The sequence below is a fragment of the Capricornis sumatraensis genome, chromosome 3, assembly GCF_032405125.1.
Source record: "Capricornis sumatraensis isolate serow.1 chromosome 3, serow.2, whole genome shotgun sequence".
Lineage (NCBI taxonomy): Eukaryota > Metazoa > Chordata > Mammalia > Artiodactyla > Bovidae > Capricornis > Capricornis sumatraensis.
In genome coordinates, this window is record NC_091071.1 from 53914855 (window position 1) to 53933221 (window position 18367).

At 40.1% G+C, this 18367-nt stretch overlaps 1 protein-coding gene across 1 annotated transcript in view; it reads right to left on the bottom strand.

Moving 5' to 3' along the window:
* Positions 1–18367, bottom strand: part of FAM171B (family with sequence similarity 171 member B) — a 78874-nt gene that overhangs the window by 22005 nt on the left and 38502 nt on the right. The window contains exon 2 of the mRNA XM_068969616.1: positions 1750–1983. Within this exon, the coding sequence (XP_068825717.1) occupies positions 1750–1983 (234 nt within the window). The remainder of the gene's footprint in view (positions 1–1749; positions 1984–18367) is intronic.

Sequence of the window (18367 nt, forward strand, 5' to 3'; positions counted from 1 at the left end):
CCAGCTTGTTCTAATAGTGTGATATATAAAATTAATAAAGTCTGACATCTGTATAGTCCTGCAAAGAAGAAAAATTCTACTTGGTCTGGACAGTATGCTATATTTAAATAACGGTGAAATTCTTTTTCACTATTCTGCTTAGGATTTTTGCATTTCAAGCTACAGGTAAGATTGATCTATAGAGGGGTGTGTAAATGAGAAAGAGTATGCTCACAAGAGGGCATTTAATTTTGTATTACCTTTGTTAGGGCTCAGGATCAAGGCTGTACTGATTGATATGGTAGAATGACCTGTGGTACTTTTCCTTATAGCCTTAGAAGTTATTTTCATCTAGGACATTTTACGCATGATTAATTTACCTCATCTAAAAGCAATAATTATTTACATTATAACAAAATTGTTTGTTTTATTGGATTTTTAAGATATTTGCCATCAAATTTGTTATTGATAACTTTTATGATTTTTAAAGCTTTTATGTATTTTTGTCAACTATTTCTTTATATTTTTCTATCATACGCCAATATACTTCTATCTTTATTATTTCCTTTTCCCAATAGTTGGTTTCTTCTTTCATTGTTTTCCTCACTTTTGCTGAATGAATAGTTGTGCTTAATTTCTATCTTTAAAAAAAATTAAATTATTTGAGACCATGAATTTATCTCAACCATATCCCTATACAGATTTTCTAGTCATTATTTTCTAGAATTTTACTCATGTGAATCTTATTATCTAATTTTTCATTTCTTTCTCAATCTAATTTTAAATAGTTCAATAATTCAAATGTTTCCAATATGAAACAATAATATCTAAAATTTAACAAGAACATTAAAATATAAAATTTTTGAAAAGACTGATTGCCTAATGGATCATCCTTCCAATCAGACTTGTATTCTGGAAACTGGTTGACCATTTCCCCCTCAATATCCCGTTAGTTATACTGTGGTAGTCACTCAGTAGTGTCCGACTCTTTGCGACCCACGGACTGTAGCCCACCAGTCTCCTCTGTCCATGGGATTCTCCAAGCAAGAATACTGGAGTGGGCTGCCATTTCCTTCTCCAAATTAGTGATACTAAGTCCTACCAATTTTTTCCAGCTTTATTGAGACATAACTGACACCTAATATCATAGAACCTTAAGGTATACAATGATATGATATGTGTATATATTATAAAGTGATTACCATAATAAATACTGATTCTTTCTCTAGTATGCCTCTTATACGCTTAACCTCTCCTTTCATCCCTTTCTTACATCAGGCTACCCTTATAGTCCCCCAGCACAGCCAGTTTCATAGCCAGATAACCCTGAATCTATTTTAGCCCTGCTGTTGACCTATTCCCTATACACTGTAAACTCGTTTCTAAACAACTTAAATTCATGTGTTCAAGAATCTATAAGAATGGCTTTATTAGTCATCATGTAAATCTAAACTGTTCATCTACCTTTTGAGAAGGTCCCTTCATCAATACTTTGGCCCTTCCTAATCCTGTAGGCATGCCACGCCCCCTACCCCCACACACACCTGCAGACAAGTTTTGTACCAGAGCAGAGCTGTTTCTCAGGATTCCTTCAGGCCTCTGTAGAAGGAAAAAGGCCTTCATATTTTCTTCAAACCGGCACGCCTTTCTAATCTCCTTATACTGGCTTCACATAGACAGTCATATTTTCAGTTTACCAGAACAAGCAATTCTCAAAGACTAAAAAATCATTTACATTTAGTGAAGGCAAAACACTATTTAAGTGCTTACTTGGCATTCTTCTGGTCTTCCAAGGTAGAGGCGTCAACACGTAGCCATCTTTGTAAGCAATAATGGTTAAGCTGAGTCCTAACTTGTAGGGTACTCTTATCAACACTGCTCCATTGTTTCTCGTTACTGTGGAATTTGTCTTTGTGTAGTTTACAAACACTTCTACAACTGCTTGACTCAGGTACTGACGACTGATGATGTCATTCACCTGGACTTTCAGCATAAATACAGACACTAGAAAAGACAGAAAATTGCAGCACATTAAATCCTAGAAAGCATGTCACTATACTGTAAAATGTCATATAAAACAGCTGAACAATACAAAACTGCTGAAAAACTTAGAAGATACATACATATGGATGGATAGAAATGTGTTAAACATTCCACCAAATTCATTCTTCCTAAAACTGATTAAATTGAATATTATTAATAAGGTATAGTATTATCACTATTTTCTCTGCCAGTTAAAAGGAAAAGAAGGGAGAATAGTGAATAATGGAAAGTGAGAATAGTAAATAATGCAAAGACAGCTTCTGGCTTCAGGAAAATTTTTACTTTTTATGACTAATTTCTAATATTATGAAGTTACATAGATTTAATACTAATAAAATACAGTCAAAGGTCTTAGAATAAAATGCTATTCACCAAACCCATTAGTGCATGGATAGCTCTTTTATTTTGCTCTGTTGTCTGGAAAGCAGAGGATGTGTTTTAGTTCCAAATTACAAAATATCAAAACAAAATCTCAAATGGACCTAGAGAATATTATGTTTAGTTAAATAAGTCAATGAAAGATAAATCCTATAATATTACTTATACATAAAATCTAAAAAGTAATACAAATGAATGTATACCCCAAACAAGCAAACTCACAGACACAGAAAATAAGATAACCAACAGTGAGAGGGAAGCTGGGGGTACAAATTAGAGGTATGGGGTTAACAAACTACTATTTATAAAATAGATAAGCAACAAGAATGTGTTGTATTGCACAAGGAATTACAGCCATTATCTTGTAATAACCTATAACGGAATAAAATCTACAAAAATACTGAATCACTAGGCTATATTGCTGAAACTAATACTGTAGATCAACTATGTGGGTGTGCTAAGTTGCTTCAGTCATGGCCAACTCTGCGACGCTATGGACTGTAGCCCATCAGGCTCCTCTGTCCACAGGATTCCCCAGGCAAGAATACCGGAGTGAGTTGTCATGCCCTCCTCCAGGAGGTATTCCTGACCCAAGGATCTAACCCACATCTCTGAAGTCTCCTGCACTGGCAGGTGCACTTACCCCTAGCTCCACCTTAAGTTACAAAAAATTTTACTTATCTATTCTTTGTTAAAATAATCGAGACTTTAAATTGCTTTTGGACCATAACAAAAGCATTTAGATCAAAATAGAATCGTCAAAAATAGAACCATTAAATTCTTATATAATGTTAATTAAAAATAAAAAAGTAATCACAAACACATGCTGGTGCCAGACCATGGCTGCAAATTCAAGTGGGAAATACAACTCTTGGCAAAATAATAAAAGGCTGCAATAAAAATGGCACGATGAGCTTCTAAACCAGATGTCTTTGTATAGGTGCACCTAGTACAATAAACTAGGCATAAAGGACAAGTAGCTGCTGCTCAATCTAAAGTAAATACCCCAGCCACCTGCCCCTAAACCCCGAGACAAAACTGACTGAGCCACCGGCATAAAGCATCGAACTAATGCAAACTCCAGGAGACAGAGGAGGACAGAGGAGCCTGGTAGGCTGCAGTCCATGGGTTCACAAAGAGTCAAACACAACTTAGTGACTGAACAACAACAAAACCGCAGGCCAGACAGTCTGTCAGGCCCTTGAAATGTTGATTAAAGATACACAGAGGCTAACAGTTGCTGAAGCTGAATCATCTCTGGGAGTCTATAAGCTCCCCCACTCCGTGTTTCCCTCTCCTTCAAGAAGATGGGTTGTACAGCCCCTCCTGATGATCTGTGAGCTGTATCAAACTCCCCCAAATCTTATAGCATGAGTTGGGTTCTATTGCTTGTTTCCAAAGCAAGTAGCTTAAATGACATAGGACACAACTGTAAGTACAGAATATTTTATTCCTCAGATGGTAAAGAATCTGACTGTAATGCAAGAGACCTGGGTTCAATCCCTGGGTCAGGAAGATCCCTAGGAAAAGGGAATGGCTACCCGCTCAAATATTCTTACTTGGAGAATTCCATGGACAGAGGAGCATGGCAGACTACAGTCCATGGGGTCACAAAGAGTCAGACACGACTGAGCAACTAACCCTTTCACTTTTTTCACTTTTCACCCTATCTTCCATAAGAGAAAGAGAAGGAGGGAAGGATAATGTACCAAAATCAGATAAACCATATAAGAAGAATACTGCACGTTACTATGGTTTTTCCAGTGGTCATGTATGGATGTGAGAGTCGGACTGTAAAGAAAGCTAAGCACCAAAGAATTGATGCTGTGGTGTTGGAGAAGACTCTTGAGAGTCCCTTGGACTGCAAGGAGATCCAACCAGTCCATCCTAAAGGAAATCAGTCCTGGGTGTTCATTGGAGGGACTGATGCTGAAGCTGAAACTCCAATACTTTGGCCATCTGATGTGAAGAACTGATTCACTGAAAAGACCGTGATACTGGGAAAGATTGAGGGCAGGAGAAGAAGGGGACAGCAGAGGATGAGATGGTTGGATGGCCTCACTGACTCAATGGACATGGGTTTGGGTGGACTCTGGGAGTTGGTGATGGACAGAGAGGCCTGGCGTGCTGCAGTTCATGGGGTCGCAAAGAGTTGGACACGACTGAGCAACTGAACTGAACTGAACTAGAAGATAAGGAAACTAATAATTTTAAAAGCTTTTAAAATTTGGTGATGGGCCTTATTCAAACCAAATGTACTACAATGGTTCCTTCAACAGCATTTTCAGGAATGGGACTCAATAGGTAATTTTTATTAATTTGTTTGCTCCAAAGATTAGTTTCAGAAATTCTCAGAGCCTTTGGATTTATAGGCAAAGTCCAAGTGTAGTAAGATTCTAAACTAAATTAATTAAAAACTCTGCATATTCCATCTGTTCCGTCTTTGTAAAAGTACAGTTGCCAAAATAAGACATCCAAAAACCTCCTGGTGTTCTGAAACTGGGTTTGATTCACAAAATGTCTTCCAATCCAGAATGGATTTTATTTTTTTCACATGTACTAATAATGTTAATAAATCTGATGAGAAATGCGTATCAAATTCAGAAAAAAAACAACTTGCAAAGGTTAAATCTTTGCTATCAAAATCACAGCCTCTCTCTCTGAGGAAATCTCCTATATCTATACCTTAGTTTGCCTGACAGACTTAGGATATAATGTAGGCCTGACCAAAAGTGTCTTTCTAGCTCAAATGGGAAAAAATTAGTATTTGCGTAACACATACACACACACACAGACACACATAGACACAGACACACACACAGACACACAGACACACACATACACACAGACACACACAGACACACACACACACCCCTCTTCCCCCAGGCCCAGTACTAGAAACTTTATATACGTTATCCAATTTCATCTTAAGACTTCCCCCATTTTAAGGCAAGAAATCAGGCAAACACTGAGCAGCTAACAGAGCACAGGCAGGATTAACAGGTTCATTTTACTCCAAGTTCCATGTGTTTACTGTACTTTCTCTCTCACCAAAAAGCCTTAGGAATTTGGTTTCCACCATATTTACTAGTTTCTGCTTTCAGAGTCCCTTGGACATCAAAGAGATCAAACCAGTCAATCCTAAAGGAAATCAACCCTGAATACTCACTGGAAGGACTGATGCACAAACTAAAGCTTCAGCATTTTGGCCACCTGATGGGAAGAGCCGACTCACTGGAAAAGTCATTGATGCTCTCTGAGAAAGATTGAAGACAGAAGGAGAAGAGGATGACAGAGGATGAGATGGCTGGATGGCAACACCAATTCAATAGACATGAACTTGGGCAAGCTTGGGCAAAGACCAGGAGACCTGGAGTGCTGTAGTGCATGGGGTTGCAAAGAGTCAGACATGACTTGGCAACTGAACAACAACAAAATATTCACTAGCTTATTTCCTCCCAACCAGAGAAGGAAGTCCTCATTTGCTGACCCTCTGAGCCACCCACCGCCTTCAGCTTGGTTTTTCTGGCCCCAGCATAAGCAGCAGCAAAAAACAGCATTAAAAAAAAAAAAAAAAAAACTAAAACAAAATATTGGCTGAAAGCCTAGTTCTAGAAGTTAAAGAGGCACAAACAACTCTTTTTCCTTCAAATAAAAAATCATAAAGAATTGTCTGCCATGACTTAAAAAACAGGATGCTTCTGACTTCTGTGATGTCAACAGTTTGATCAGGCAAATGGCACTGGCAGCCAGAAGTAATATATAGCCATAATAATCCCCCTCACTAGCTTTCTCCTCCAACAAAAACACTTTGGCATTCAGACTGGGCAGATTGTGTGGTTAAATATATGATTTTCCACCAGAGCTTCTCCGATAATCTACCTACTGTTCTCCATTGTATTTTTCAGCTCTCCATGCCCGTATTATTTTCTCTGTCACTTAATTATAATCATTATGTTTTGCCCACACAATCTTCTTTTCAATATGTCAGCACTGGTTTAAAAATGGTTCAATATCAAATGATTTCAACTGCACCCTTAGAAAACATATAATCTAAACACTGAAAGAAACAAGTAAAAATAAAATATACACGCATGAGCAAGACCCTAAGGTTGCTGGCAAAGATTTAACCATTTAGCACGTGATTAGAAGCATTAAGTAATGAGAAACACTAAAATTCAAAAGACTGCTAAGTAGGTATAAAGAAATGGTCTTGAAAAAGCTTATTAGAATCAACACTGTATTATGGTTTTGCTATAGGGTATGCTGCTAAGTCGCTTTAGTCATGTCTGACTCTGTGTGACCCCATAGATGGCAGCCCACAAGGCTTCCCCATCCCTGGGATTCTCCAGGTAAGAACACTGGGGAGGGTTGCCTTTTCCTTCTCCAATGCATGAAAGTGAAAAGTGAAAGTCAAGTCACTCAGTCATGTCCAACTCTTAGTGACCCCATGGACTGCAGCCTACCAGGCTCCTCCGTCCATGGGATTTTCCAGGAAAAAGTACTGGAGTGGGATGCCATTGCCTTCTCCGACTATAGGGTATAGACAGGTAAAACTCAAAATCCAGAAAGGACTAAAACAAAAGGTACTGCTAGCCATTTATCTGGCAACATCTGGAGTACGGTGGGCTGAGAAATTACAACCCCACTTCTTTCCAAGAGAATCTGACATCTTATTATGTTGTTACTATTATGTAGGTTACAAATGTACATATAGAGAAACTTTATTTTCAGATTTCTCTGGTACAAAAACTAGCTACTTCTTTTCAACTATGTATAAAGCATCTACAATAATTTCATTTAATATACAATTTTTTTTCTCTCTCAGAATATAATGCTAGAAATACACTAAGTATACAAAGTTTTTGTAAACAGATCACAGATGAAATTTAGTATTTTAACAATGAAGACTTTTAAACTTTGAGGTTTATGCATTCTAAAAAATGAAAAACACAAAATATAGTGAAATAACTTGTTGGGAACAATTAGAAATGTTTACCTACATTCATTCAGTTAACAAATGTTTACTGATAGTCTGCTTTGGCCAGATCTGCACCAGGAGATAATAGGGCTGCAAACATTAATAAGGTGTACATCCTTACCTTGAGGAAGATTCTGAGGAAAGACATGAGAAATAGTACTGCAGAATTATCTGATATTACCATAGAGGAAGTTTTAAAAAGGAAATGAACCAGAGACAAGAGAAGAACTGTCTATAGTACCTAATACAATCTTCTATGAAATTATGTAGAATTTTAGAATCAACACGTGTAACTATTCGTGTAAGTATCAGTCTCGAAGAGAGAGGCTTGTACTCCCATGTTCAAGGCAGCATTATTCCCAACAGCCAAGACACGGAAAAAATGAAATGCCCATCACCAGATGAATAAAGGAAACTTGTATATACGTACAATGGAATATTATTCAGTCTTAAAAAATAGAAAAAAAAAGAAATTTGCCATTTGCAACAAGATGGATAGAGCTAGAAGATTATGTTAAGTCAAATAAGCCAGATGCACAAAGATAATAATGTATGCTCTCATTTATACCTGGAATCTAAAAGAATTAACTCAGTTGACATGAATTTGAGCAAACTCTGGGAGACAGAGAAGGATGGGGAAGCCTGGCAGGGTGCAGTCCATGGGGTCGCAAAGAGTTGGACATGACTTAGTGACTGAACAGTAACACAAAACAGTCAAAGATAAGAATGGAATTTCCATTCTAATGGGGCAAAGAAGAAGGAGACGTGGGGGTAAAAGGGTGTGAAGTTTCAGTTACACAAAATAAATAAGTACTAGAGATTTAGTGTACAACAGTGCCTACTGCCAACAACACTGCATATTCCATGCTTCCTAAGAGGGCTGATCTTACTTTCAGTGTGCTTACCGCAAGATAATAATAATAGGAGCAGGAAGAAACTTTGGGAGGTGATGCATATGTCTATGGCTTTGATGGTGGCGATGGTTTCACAGGTGTACATTTATCCCCGAACTCATTAAGTTATATATGTGACATATCTATAGCCTTTACATGTCAATCTTGCCCAAAAAATGGCTTTTAAAGAGTATCAAAAAATGTGGATCTTACATCTACTTTGGAATCAAGTTCACACTATCAGTTTTTGAACAGGGAAGAATGTGGACATTTTGAGTTCAGATCTCCAAAGGGCCCACCCATTCATTCTCTCTCACTTTCTGAGCTCTGATTTTTTTGGTCCATTTCAGTGAAGACTTTATGGTGAGAAGCCCAAAGACGCTATGACTCAAACTTTACTGGGGGGCATTCAAAGGCCTAGTTTGTTCTCCACCCACTATTTTTATACTAAATATTAGTCAGAGAAATCTTAGTATCGAGCTAGCTATACAGATATCTAAAGGATGTAAATAAAAAACATCTGGTTCCATATTTAAATGTCAAGGTATTTAAAGTCTTTAGTAGAGACATGGTCATGGTTTTACTAAAGAGAGTACAATTAATTTCCACGTGTTTAGCTTAGCATTCAAAAGCTGACATCTGGCCATCACCTCCCATTCTAGCCTTATTTCCCACTAGAGAAGGAAATGGCAATCCACTCCAGTATTCTTGCCTGGAAAATCCCCATGGACAGGGAGCCTGGTGGGCTACAGTACAAAGGTTTGCAATGAGTTGCACACAACTGACTACTAAGCACAGCATATTTATTTCCCACTAACCACTGTTTTATCAGGGATTAGCAGACGATAGCCCCCGGGCAAACTCAGACCTGCAGCCCATTTTATAAATAAAGTTTTATTGGAACACTGCCAGTGTATTCATTTATGGATTGCCCATGGTTGCTTCTCCTTCAACAGCAAAGGCCACATGGTCTGCAAAGAAATTATTTACTCTCTGGCACTTCACAGAAAACGTCTGCAGAAGTCTGCTCTATCAGTTCAGTTCAGTCGCTCAGTTGTGTCCAACTCTGTGACCCCATGGACTACAGCACACCAGGCCTCCCTGTCCATCACCAACTCCCAGAGGTTACTCAAACTCATGTCCCTTGAGGCGGTGATGCCGTCCAACCATCTCATCCTCTGTCATCCCCTCCTCCTCCTGCTGTCAATCTTTCCCAGCATCAGGATCTTTTCCAATGACCATGACATAAATGGGTCACTAGTCACTATCCCAGACCAACCCACTCTACTGCTACATCCTTCCTTTCTTCTATCTGAAAAAAATCTTAATCTCTTCCCATCAAACACCCTAACCTATCCTTCAAAGTTTAGGACAAACAACCCTCTTCATAAATTTGTGCTGGGATAAATTTGTACTTATCGCAGTTAGATGGGCCCTCCTCTCCTGTACTGACTCATCTGATGGCACATGATATACTGTGGTGCATGTCTTTATTCTCTGTGTATTGACCTCTGCAAGAACAAGCTTCTTGACAGTCAGTGCTGTTTCAAACTCAGCCTAGTGTTTTGCCAGGGTTTACTAAGGGTAGTTAGCATGTAGCTTCTAGATGAATGGAACAGGGAGAGCAAGGAAGAGCCGAAAGATGAAAAAAGTAGGAAAAAGGAAAGAAATGATGAAGAAAAGGAAGGAAGATAGAGACAATCAGAAGTGACCAAGCACCAGGGTAAAGAATGATGATTGTTGGATATCCACAGAAGTCACTTGAAATTATGGCCAGCTTTCCAGTCCTAGGATTGGTGAAGTTTTGAGCTTGATCCCATAGTTGCTGGTGGCAAATATTTCACATTATTATAACTTATATGCAGAGTACATCATGAGAAACGCTGGACTGGAAGAAACACAAGCTGGAATCAAGATTGCAGGGAAAAATATCAATAAGCCCAAAGATGCTATGACTCAAACTCAGATATGCAGATGACACCACCCTTATGGCAGAAAGTGAAGAGGAACTAAAAAGCCTCTTGATGAAAGTGAAAGAGGAGAGTGAAAAAGTTGGCTTAAAGCTCATTCAGAAAACTAAGATCACGGCATCTGGTCCCATCACTTCATGGCAAATAGATGGGGAAACAGTGGAAACAGTGTCAGACTTTATTTTTGGGGGCTCCAAAATCACTGCAGATGGTGATTTCAGCCATGAAATTAAAAGGCGCTTACTCCTTGGAGGAAAAGTTAGGACCAACCTAGATAGCATATTCAAAAGCAGAGACATTACTTTGCCGACTAAGGTCTGTCTAGTCAAGGCTATGGTTTTTCCTTTGGTCATGTATGGATGTGAGAGTTGGACTGTGAATTAAGCTGAGTGCCAAAGAATTGATGTGTTTGAACTGTGGTGTTGGAGAAGACTCTTGAGGGTCCCTTGGACTGCAAGGAGATCCAACCAATCCATTATGAAGGAGATCAGCCCTGGGGTTTCTTTAGAAGGAATGATGCTAAAGCTGAAGCTCTAGTACTTTGGCCACCTCATGCGAAGAGTTGACTCATTGGCAAAGACTCTGATGCTGGGAGGGATTGGGGGCAGGAGGAGAAGGGGACGACCGAGGATGAGATCGCTGGATGGCATCACAGACTTCGATGGACGTGAGTCTGAGTGAACTCCGGGAGATGGTGATGGACAGGGAGGCCTGGCATGCTTCGATTCACGGGGTCGCAAAGAGTCGGACACGACTGAGCAACTGAACTGAACAATAATTACAAAAACAAATATTAAGAGTCCATTCTTTTTGGAAATTAATGTTTCCTTCTTATAAGAAAATTTAACTTGGAAATTTTTACTAAAAAAACCCCATAAGCAAAATTTGCTAAGTAAATATAATGCAACTAGATTAAATCTAAGTTACTTTCACTATTACAAAATAATACCAACAAAGTAGGTTTACAATTCTTTCTCCCGGGGTGCCAGCCCAATTTCCTTACTTAATTGGAAGGAGGACTGAAAGTTTAGGAAAGAACAAGGACAATGAAGGAGTTTATGAGAGAAAGGACCATATTATTCCACATTCTATAAAGCAGAATGGAAAGGATTTCAACAGTCTAAGCTTTACAGCATTTCAAACATGGACACACAGCCTCCTTCTTTTAAAGGAACAAAAGGGAGCTGAATTAAAGAAAGAGTTCAACAAATCAGAAAAGCCTTCTCTTCATTGCTTAAGCACCATATTGGATCCAAAATTCTTACAGGCTTTAGAGTTTAAGGGGGAAAAAAAAATCTGTACCTGTTTGAAGCAAAAACAAATTTACTGCACTAATATTTATTACAGAGAAAATGTTAAATTGCAGAAGAAATTATGGAGCTGGAATGAGGACACGATCTCCAAAAGTGAAAAATGGTATGAAGCAAGTAAAATGCACCTTGTCTTCATTAGGACCAGAAACTTGAGTGTGATTTGCCAAAACTAATGAGATGAGTAACATAAAAGAGTCCTTATAACTTAAGAACAAGCACATTGCAGAGAACTCAATAGGGAATCAGCAAGGAAGTGAGCCATTTGCAGTGGGACTCAGTTCATTCTTGCCTACCCAAAGGGCCCTTTCCCTCAGTGGAAATAATTCAGTCTGATAAATAAATCAAACTCCACAGGCATTTCTGTTTTTTTCTTGGTAATTTTTCATCCTGCCTCAGGATCACAATCATTCACTCACTCACACATTCACCCAACACACATGAATTGGGTTCACTATATATGGAGGCAAAAAGTATGGAGTGATGGAAGAACCAATAGCCCAGTGGCATCACAGCCCAGTGGCATCACAGATGAAAAGGCTGAAAGAAAAAAAAAGGTGAGACTTATTTTCATGTTAAAAATCAGGGGGGAAAAAAAAAGTTAAGGACCGAGGAAAGAAAAAATGAGGTTAAAAAGAATATGTTAAGTCTCTGCCAAAACCAAGGACAGGGCCGGCGGCCAGGAGGAGCAACCCGAGGAGCGGTGGCTGAGCAGGCACAGGAGGGCCTAGAGGAGCGATCCCACATTGAAGGTCAGGAAGAGCGGCAGTAAGGAGATACCCCTCGTCCAAGGTAAGGAGCAGTGGCTGTGCTTTAAGTAAGATGGTAGGTGTTGCAGAAGGGCATCATAGGGCAGACACACTGAAACCATACTCACAAAAAACTAGTCAATCTAATCACACTAGGACCACAGCCTTGTCTAACTCAATGAAACCAAGCCATGCCTGCAGGACAACCCAAGACGGGCGGGTCATGGTGGAGAGGTCTGACAGAATGTGGTCCACTGGAGAAGGGAATGGCAAACCACTTCAGTATTCTTGCCTTGAGAACCCCATGAACAGTATGAAAAGGCAAAATGATAGGATACTGAATGAGGAACTCCCCAGGTCATCAGATGCCCAATATGCTACTGGAGATCAGAGGAGAAATAAACACAGAAAGAATGAAGGGATGAAGCCAAAGCAAATACTTATCCAGTTGTGGATGTCACTGGTGATAGAAGCAAGATCCGATGCTGTAAAGAGCAGTATTGCACAGGAACCTGGAATGTCAGGTCCATGAATCAAATCAAATTACAAGCGGTCAAACGAGATGGCAAGAGTAAACGTCGACATTCTAGGAATCAGTGAATTAAAATGGACTGGAACGGGTGAATTTAACTCAGATGACCATTATATCTACTACTGCGGGCAGGAATCCCTCAGAAGAAATGGAGTAGCCATCATGGTCAACAAAAGAGTCCAAAGTGCAGTACTTGGATTCAATCTCAAAAACGACAGAAGGGTCTCTGTTCATCTCCAAGGCAAACCATTCAATATCACAGTTATCCAAGTCTATGCCCCAACCAGTAATGCTGAAGAAACTGAAGTTGAACGGTTTTATGAAGACCTACAAGACCTTTTAGAACTAACACCCAAAAAAGATGTCCTTTTCATTATAGGGGACTGGAATGCAAAAGTAGGAAGTCAAGAAACACCTGGAGTAACAGGCAAATTTGGCCTTGAAGTGCGGAATGAAGCATGGCAAAGTTTTGCCAAGAAAATGCACTGGTCATAGCAAACACCCTCTTCCAACAACACAAGAGAAGACTCTACACATGGACATCACCAGATGGTCAACACCGAAATCAGACTGATTATATTCTTTGCAGACAGAGATGGAGAAGCTCTATACAGTCAACAAAAACAAGACCAGGAGCTGACTGTGGCTCAGATCATGAACTCCTTATTACCAAATTCAGACTCCAATTGAAGAAAATAGGGAAAAACACTAGACCATTCAGGTATGACCTAAATCAAATCCCTTATTATACAGTGGAAGTGAGAAATAGATTTAAGGGCCTAGATCTGATAGATAGAGCGCCTGATGAACTATGGAATGAGGTTCATGACATTGTACAGGAGACAGGGATCAAGACCATCCCCACGGAAAAGAAATGCAAAAAAGCAAAATGGCTGTCTGGGGAAGCCTTACAAATAGCTGTGAAAAGAAGAGAGGCGAAAAGCAAAAGAGAAAAGGAAAGATATAAGCATCTGAATGCAGAGTTCCAAAGAATAGCAAGAAGAGATAAGAAAGCCTTCTTCAGCGATCAATGCAAAGATATAGAGGAAAACAACAGAATGGGAAAGACTAGAGATCTCTTCAAGAAAATCAGAGATACCAAGGGAACATTTCATGCAAAGATGGGCTCGATAAAGGACAGAAATCGTATGGACCTAACAGAAGCAGAAGATATTAAGAAGAGGTGGCAAGAATACACAGAAGAACTGTACAAAAAAGATCTTCACGACCCAGATAATCATGATGATGTGATCACTAATCTAGAGCCAGACATCTTGGAATATGAAGTCAAGTGGGCCTTGGAAAGCATCACTACGAACAAACCTAGTGGAGGTGATGGAATTCCACTTGAGCTGTTTCAAATCCTGAAAGATGATGCTGTCAAAGTGCTGCACTCAATATGCCAGCAAATTTGGAAAACTCAGCAGTGGCCACAGGACTGGAAAAGGTCAGGTTTCATTCCAATCCCAAAGAAAGGCAATGCCAAAGAATGCTCAAACTACCGCACAATTGCACTCATCTCACATGCTGGTAAAGTAATGCTCAAAATTCTCCAAGCCAGGCTTCAGCAGTGCATGAACCGTGAACTCCCTGATGTTCAAGCTGGTTTTAGATAAGGCAGAGGAACCAGAGATCAAATTGCCGACATCCGCTGGATCATGGAAAAAGCAAGAGAGTTCCAGAAAAACATCTATTTCTGCTTCATTGACTATGCCAAAGCCTTTGACTGTGTGGATCACAATAATTGTGGAAAATTCTGAAAGAGATGGGAATACCAGACCACCTGACCTGCCTCTTGAGAAATGTGTATGCAGGTCAGGATGCAACAGTTAGAACTGGACATGGAACAACAGACTGGTTCCAAATAGGAAAAGGAGTACGTCAAGGCTGTATATTGTCACCCTGCTTATTTAACTTCTATACAGAGTACATCATGAGAAACGCTGGACTGTAAGAAACAAGCTGGAATCAAGACTGCCGGGAGAAATATCAATAACCTCAGATATGCAGATGACACCACCCTTATAGCAGAAAGTGAAGAGGAACTAAAAGGCCTTTTGATGAAAGTGAAAGAGGAGAGTGAAAAAGTTGGCTTAAAGCTCAACATTCAGAAAACAAAGATCATGGCATACGGTCCCATCACTTCATGGGAAATAGATGGGGAAACAGTGGAAACAGTGTCAGACTTTAATTTTTTGGGCTCCAAAATCACTGCAGATGGTGACTGCAGCCATGAAATTAAAAGACGCTTACTCCTTGGAAGAAAAGTTATGACCAACCTAGATAGTATATTCAAAAGCAGAGATATTACTTTGCCGACTAAGGTCCATCTAGTCAAGGCTATGGTTTTTCCAGTGGTCATGTATGGATGTGAGAGTTGGACTGTGAAGAAGGTTGAGCACCGAAGAATAGATGCTTTTCAACTGTGGTGTTGGAGAAGACTCTTGAGAGTCCCTTGGACTGCAAGGAGATCCAACCAGTCCATTCTGAAGGAGATCAGCCCTGGGATTTCTTTGGAAGGAATGATGCTAAAGCTGAAGCTCCAGTACTTTGGCCACCTCATGAGAAGAGTTGACTCTTTGGAAAAGACTCTGATGCTGGGAGGGATTGGGGGCAGGAGGAGAAGGGGACAACAGAGGATGAGATGGCTGGATGGCATCATGGACTCGATGGACATGAGTCTGAGTGAACTCCGGGAGATGGTGTTGGACAGGGAGGCCTGGCGTGCCGTGATTCATGGGGTCACAAAGAGTCGGACACGACTGAGCGACTGAACTGAACTGAACTGAACTGAACTGCCAAAACCAGAAACAACTGAGCTAAGAAAACGTGAGAAGCAGATATTCTTCCTCAGAGGAAAGATGGGAATTTAGTGACCTACCCCACAAACATGCACTGAGAGACATTACCCCCTTCCCTCAAGAAGGTCCTTGCCTGAAGATGTGCCCCTGAGTCTCTGAGCTTAATCCTCCCCGCTCCATCCTCACTCCTCTGATCCACCTGGGTTCCAGCACTTTCTTGAGCAAGGCTAGTTCCCACCTCTGGGTCTTTGCACAGGCTGTCCCTTCTGCCTAGAATTCTCTCCCTACCTCCCACCCTACCCCCATAAATGAACAGCTTACTCTCACCTCCTTAAAGTCTTTGTCAAAATTACACTTCTCATGACTCCATACTCTCCCAGTCCTTCTTACTCTATGTTTCAGGAGTCCCAAGACCATTTCCAGTTCAGTGACTTATCAGAAGGACTCACAGCACTTAACAGGAGGTCATACTCAAAACTAAGATTTGTAACAGTCAAGGATAAAAAGTAAAAACAACAGGAAAAGTAAACACATCAGCCACGCCCAGAGAGGTCAGGCATGGGCTTTCAATTCCTTCTCCTGCTCAGTTTACACGAGACACAATTCTTCTCCAGCTGTGGACTGCAGGCACACATGCAATGTGTCTGCAGTGGGCTTCCCTGCATGGAATCTTAGGGTCAGAGCCTGCCATGGGGACACGGGTCATGTAGCCACATTTATGGATGCTGAAACACAGAACCCGAGCAAAGATACCAGGTGTATATGGTAAACCTCTTAAATAATCCTGAGAAGTCTTGACAAGCTGGAATAGTACACCCCATTGCTCTGTGCACATAAAACATCATCATTCATTAGTAACAGAAAGAACATTCCAAGAGCCTAGTCTCAGGAACTGGCCAAGGAACAGCCATGGTTCCAGACTCTGCTGGAGACATGCAAGGGTTGAGCAACTACACCTGCTGTGTTATCACTTTTCTTACACCCTATTTTTTCCATACTACCATCTTTACATACTGTTTAATTTACTCACAAGTTTCATTTTCTGTTTCCCCTATTAGCTCTATGAGATGTTGAGATTTTTCATTTTATTTATTGCTGTATCCTAAACTATCAATCCTTATTTTTGAATTAATGATCAAATAAATGATTGAATTAATGAATGAATTCCTTACTCTGAAATCACGAACTGAGACTACAGGCTCCGAACCACTTCTGCAAGTGTGCTGTGCTTAGTCACTCAGTTGTGTACAACTCTACAATCCCATCAACTATAGCCCGCCAGGCTCCTCCGTCCATGGCGATTCTCCAGCTAAGAATACTGGAGTGGGTTACCATGCCCTCTTCCACGGGATCTTCCCAACCCAGGGACTGAACCCAGGTCTCCTGCATTGCAGGCAGATTCTTGACCATCTGAGCCACCAGGGAAGCAGTAACTACAAGGGAAGATGCAAACACGTGAAATGAGGTAGATAAGCCTTGCGGTGGCATCTGGGACAAGGAGATAATGTGTAAGCAACCACTTCTGTGCATAGAATATTCGTTAAGTTATATACTTTAAGCAAAGTACAGATTCTCTGATTCCTTACCAGTTCTTCCTTTAATAATTTCTTCAACAGATATGTTCATTCTTGTGATGTTGAGAAAGAACTTTTAAAAACAAGATTAGGGCAACCATTGTGGCTTTTCCTTAGAAAAGCAATTAAATGAAGATTAAGTTCTACCAATTATTACCCAATTCTAAATAATTAATTGGAAAAAAATCTCTTTAGGATATCATCAAGGAACCAAAATTGAAGTTGGCAATAAAAATGGCAACAAGTAATATGAGTGAAAACAAGAGACTGCTATAAGGGGTGGGGAACCCCCATCTGGGAAAATAATTAAAGAATTTTAAAATAAAAAGTTGGTACAAAATCTATTTCACATAGATTTAGGTTTCTTAGTAAACTGCTACTTAATAGGATCAATCCATTAGAAATCAGTTGAGTGGTAAATGTTTTTCCCCTAGGTATTTCAGATGTATTAATGATGGTATCAAGGAGAGAAGACCTTTAGAGAACCAACAATCACTGAATGCTCCCTCCCATGAATGTAACAATGGAAATCAGGTTAGATGTGTTAGCTGAGGTACAATATCTGCTTGGGGAAGAATTAAGTATGAACTGCTTGAACACAGGGTACTCTAGCCTCCTGTGAAACTTAACGAGTCAATGTTCTTCAGTTCAGTTGCTCAGTTGTGTCTGACTCTTTGCGACCCCGTGGACTACAGCACGCCAGGCTTCCCTGTCCATTACCAACTCCCGGAGTTTACTCAAACTCATGTGCATGAAGTCAGTGATGCATCCAATTATTTCATCCTCTGTCGTCCCCTTCTCCTGCCTTCAATCATTCCCAGCATCAGGGTCTTTTCCAATGAGTCAGCTTTTTGCATCAGGTGGCCAAAGGACTGGAGTTTCAGTTTCAGCATCAGTCCTTTCAATTATTCAGGACTGATTTCCTTTAGGATTGACTGGTTGGATCTCCTTGCAGTCCAAGGGACTCTCAAGAGTCTACTCCAACACCACAGTTCAAAAGCATTAATTTTTTGGCTCTCACCTTTCTTTACAGTCCAACTCTCACATCCATACATGACTATGGGAAAAACCATAGCTGTGACTAAGCATTCCTAATTTAGTATAATTGATGGATGAAGTTTGGAAAGGACTATGTCATCCAGGCCAAAAGAATTAAG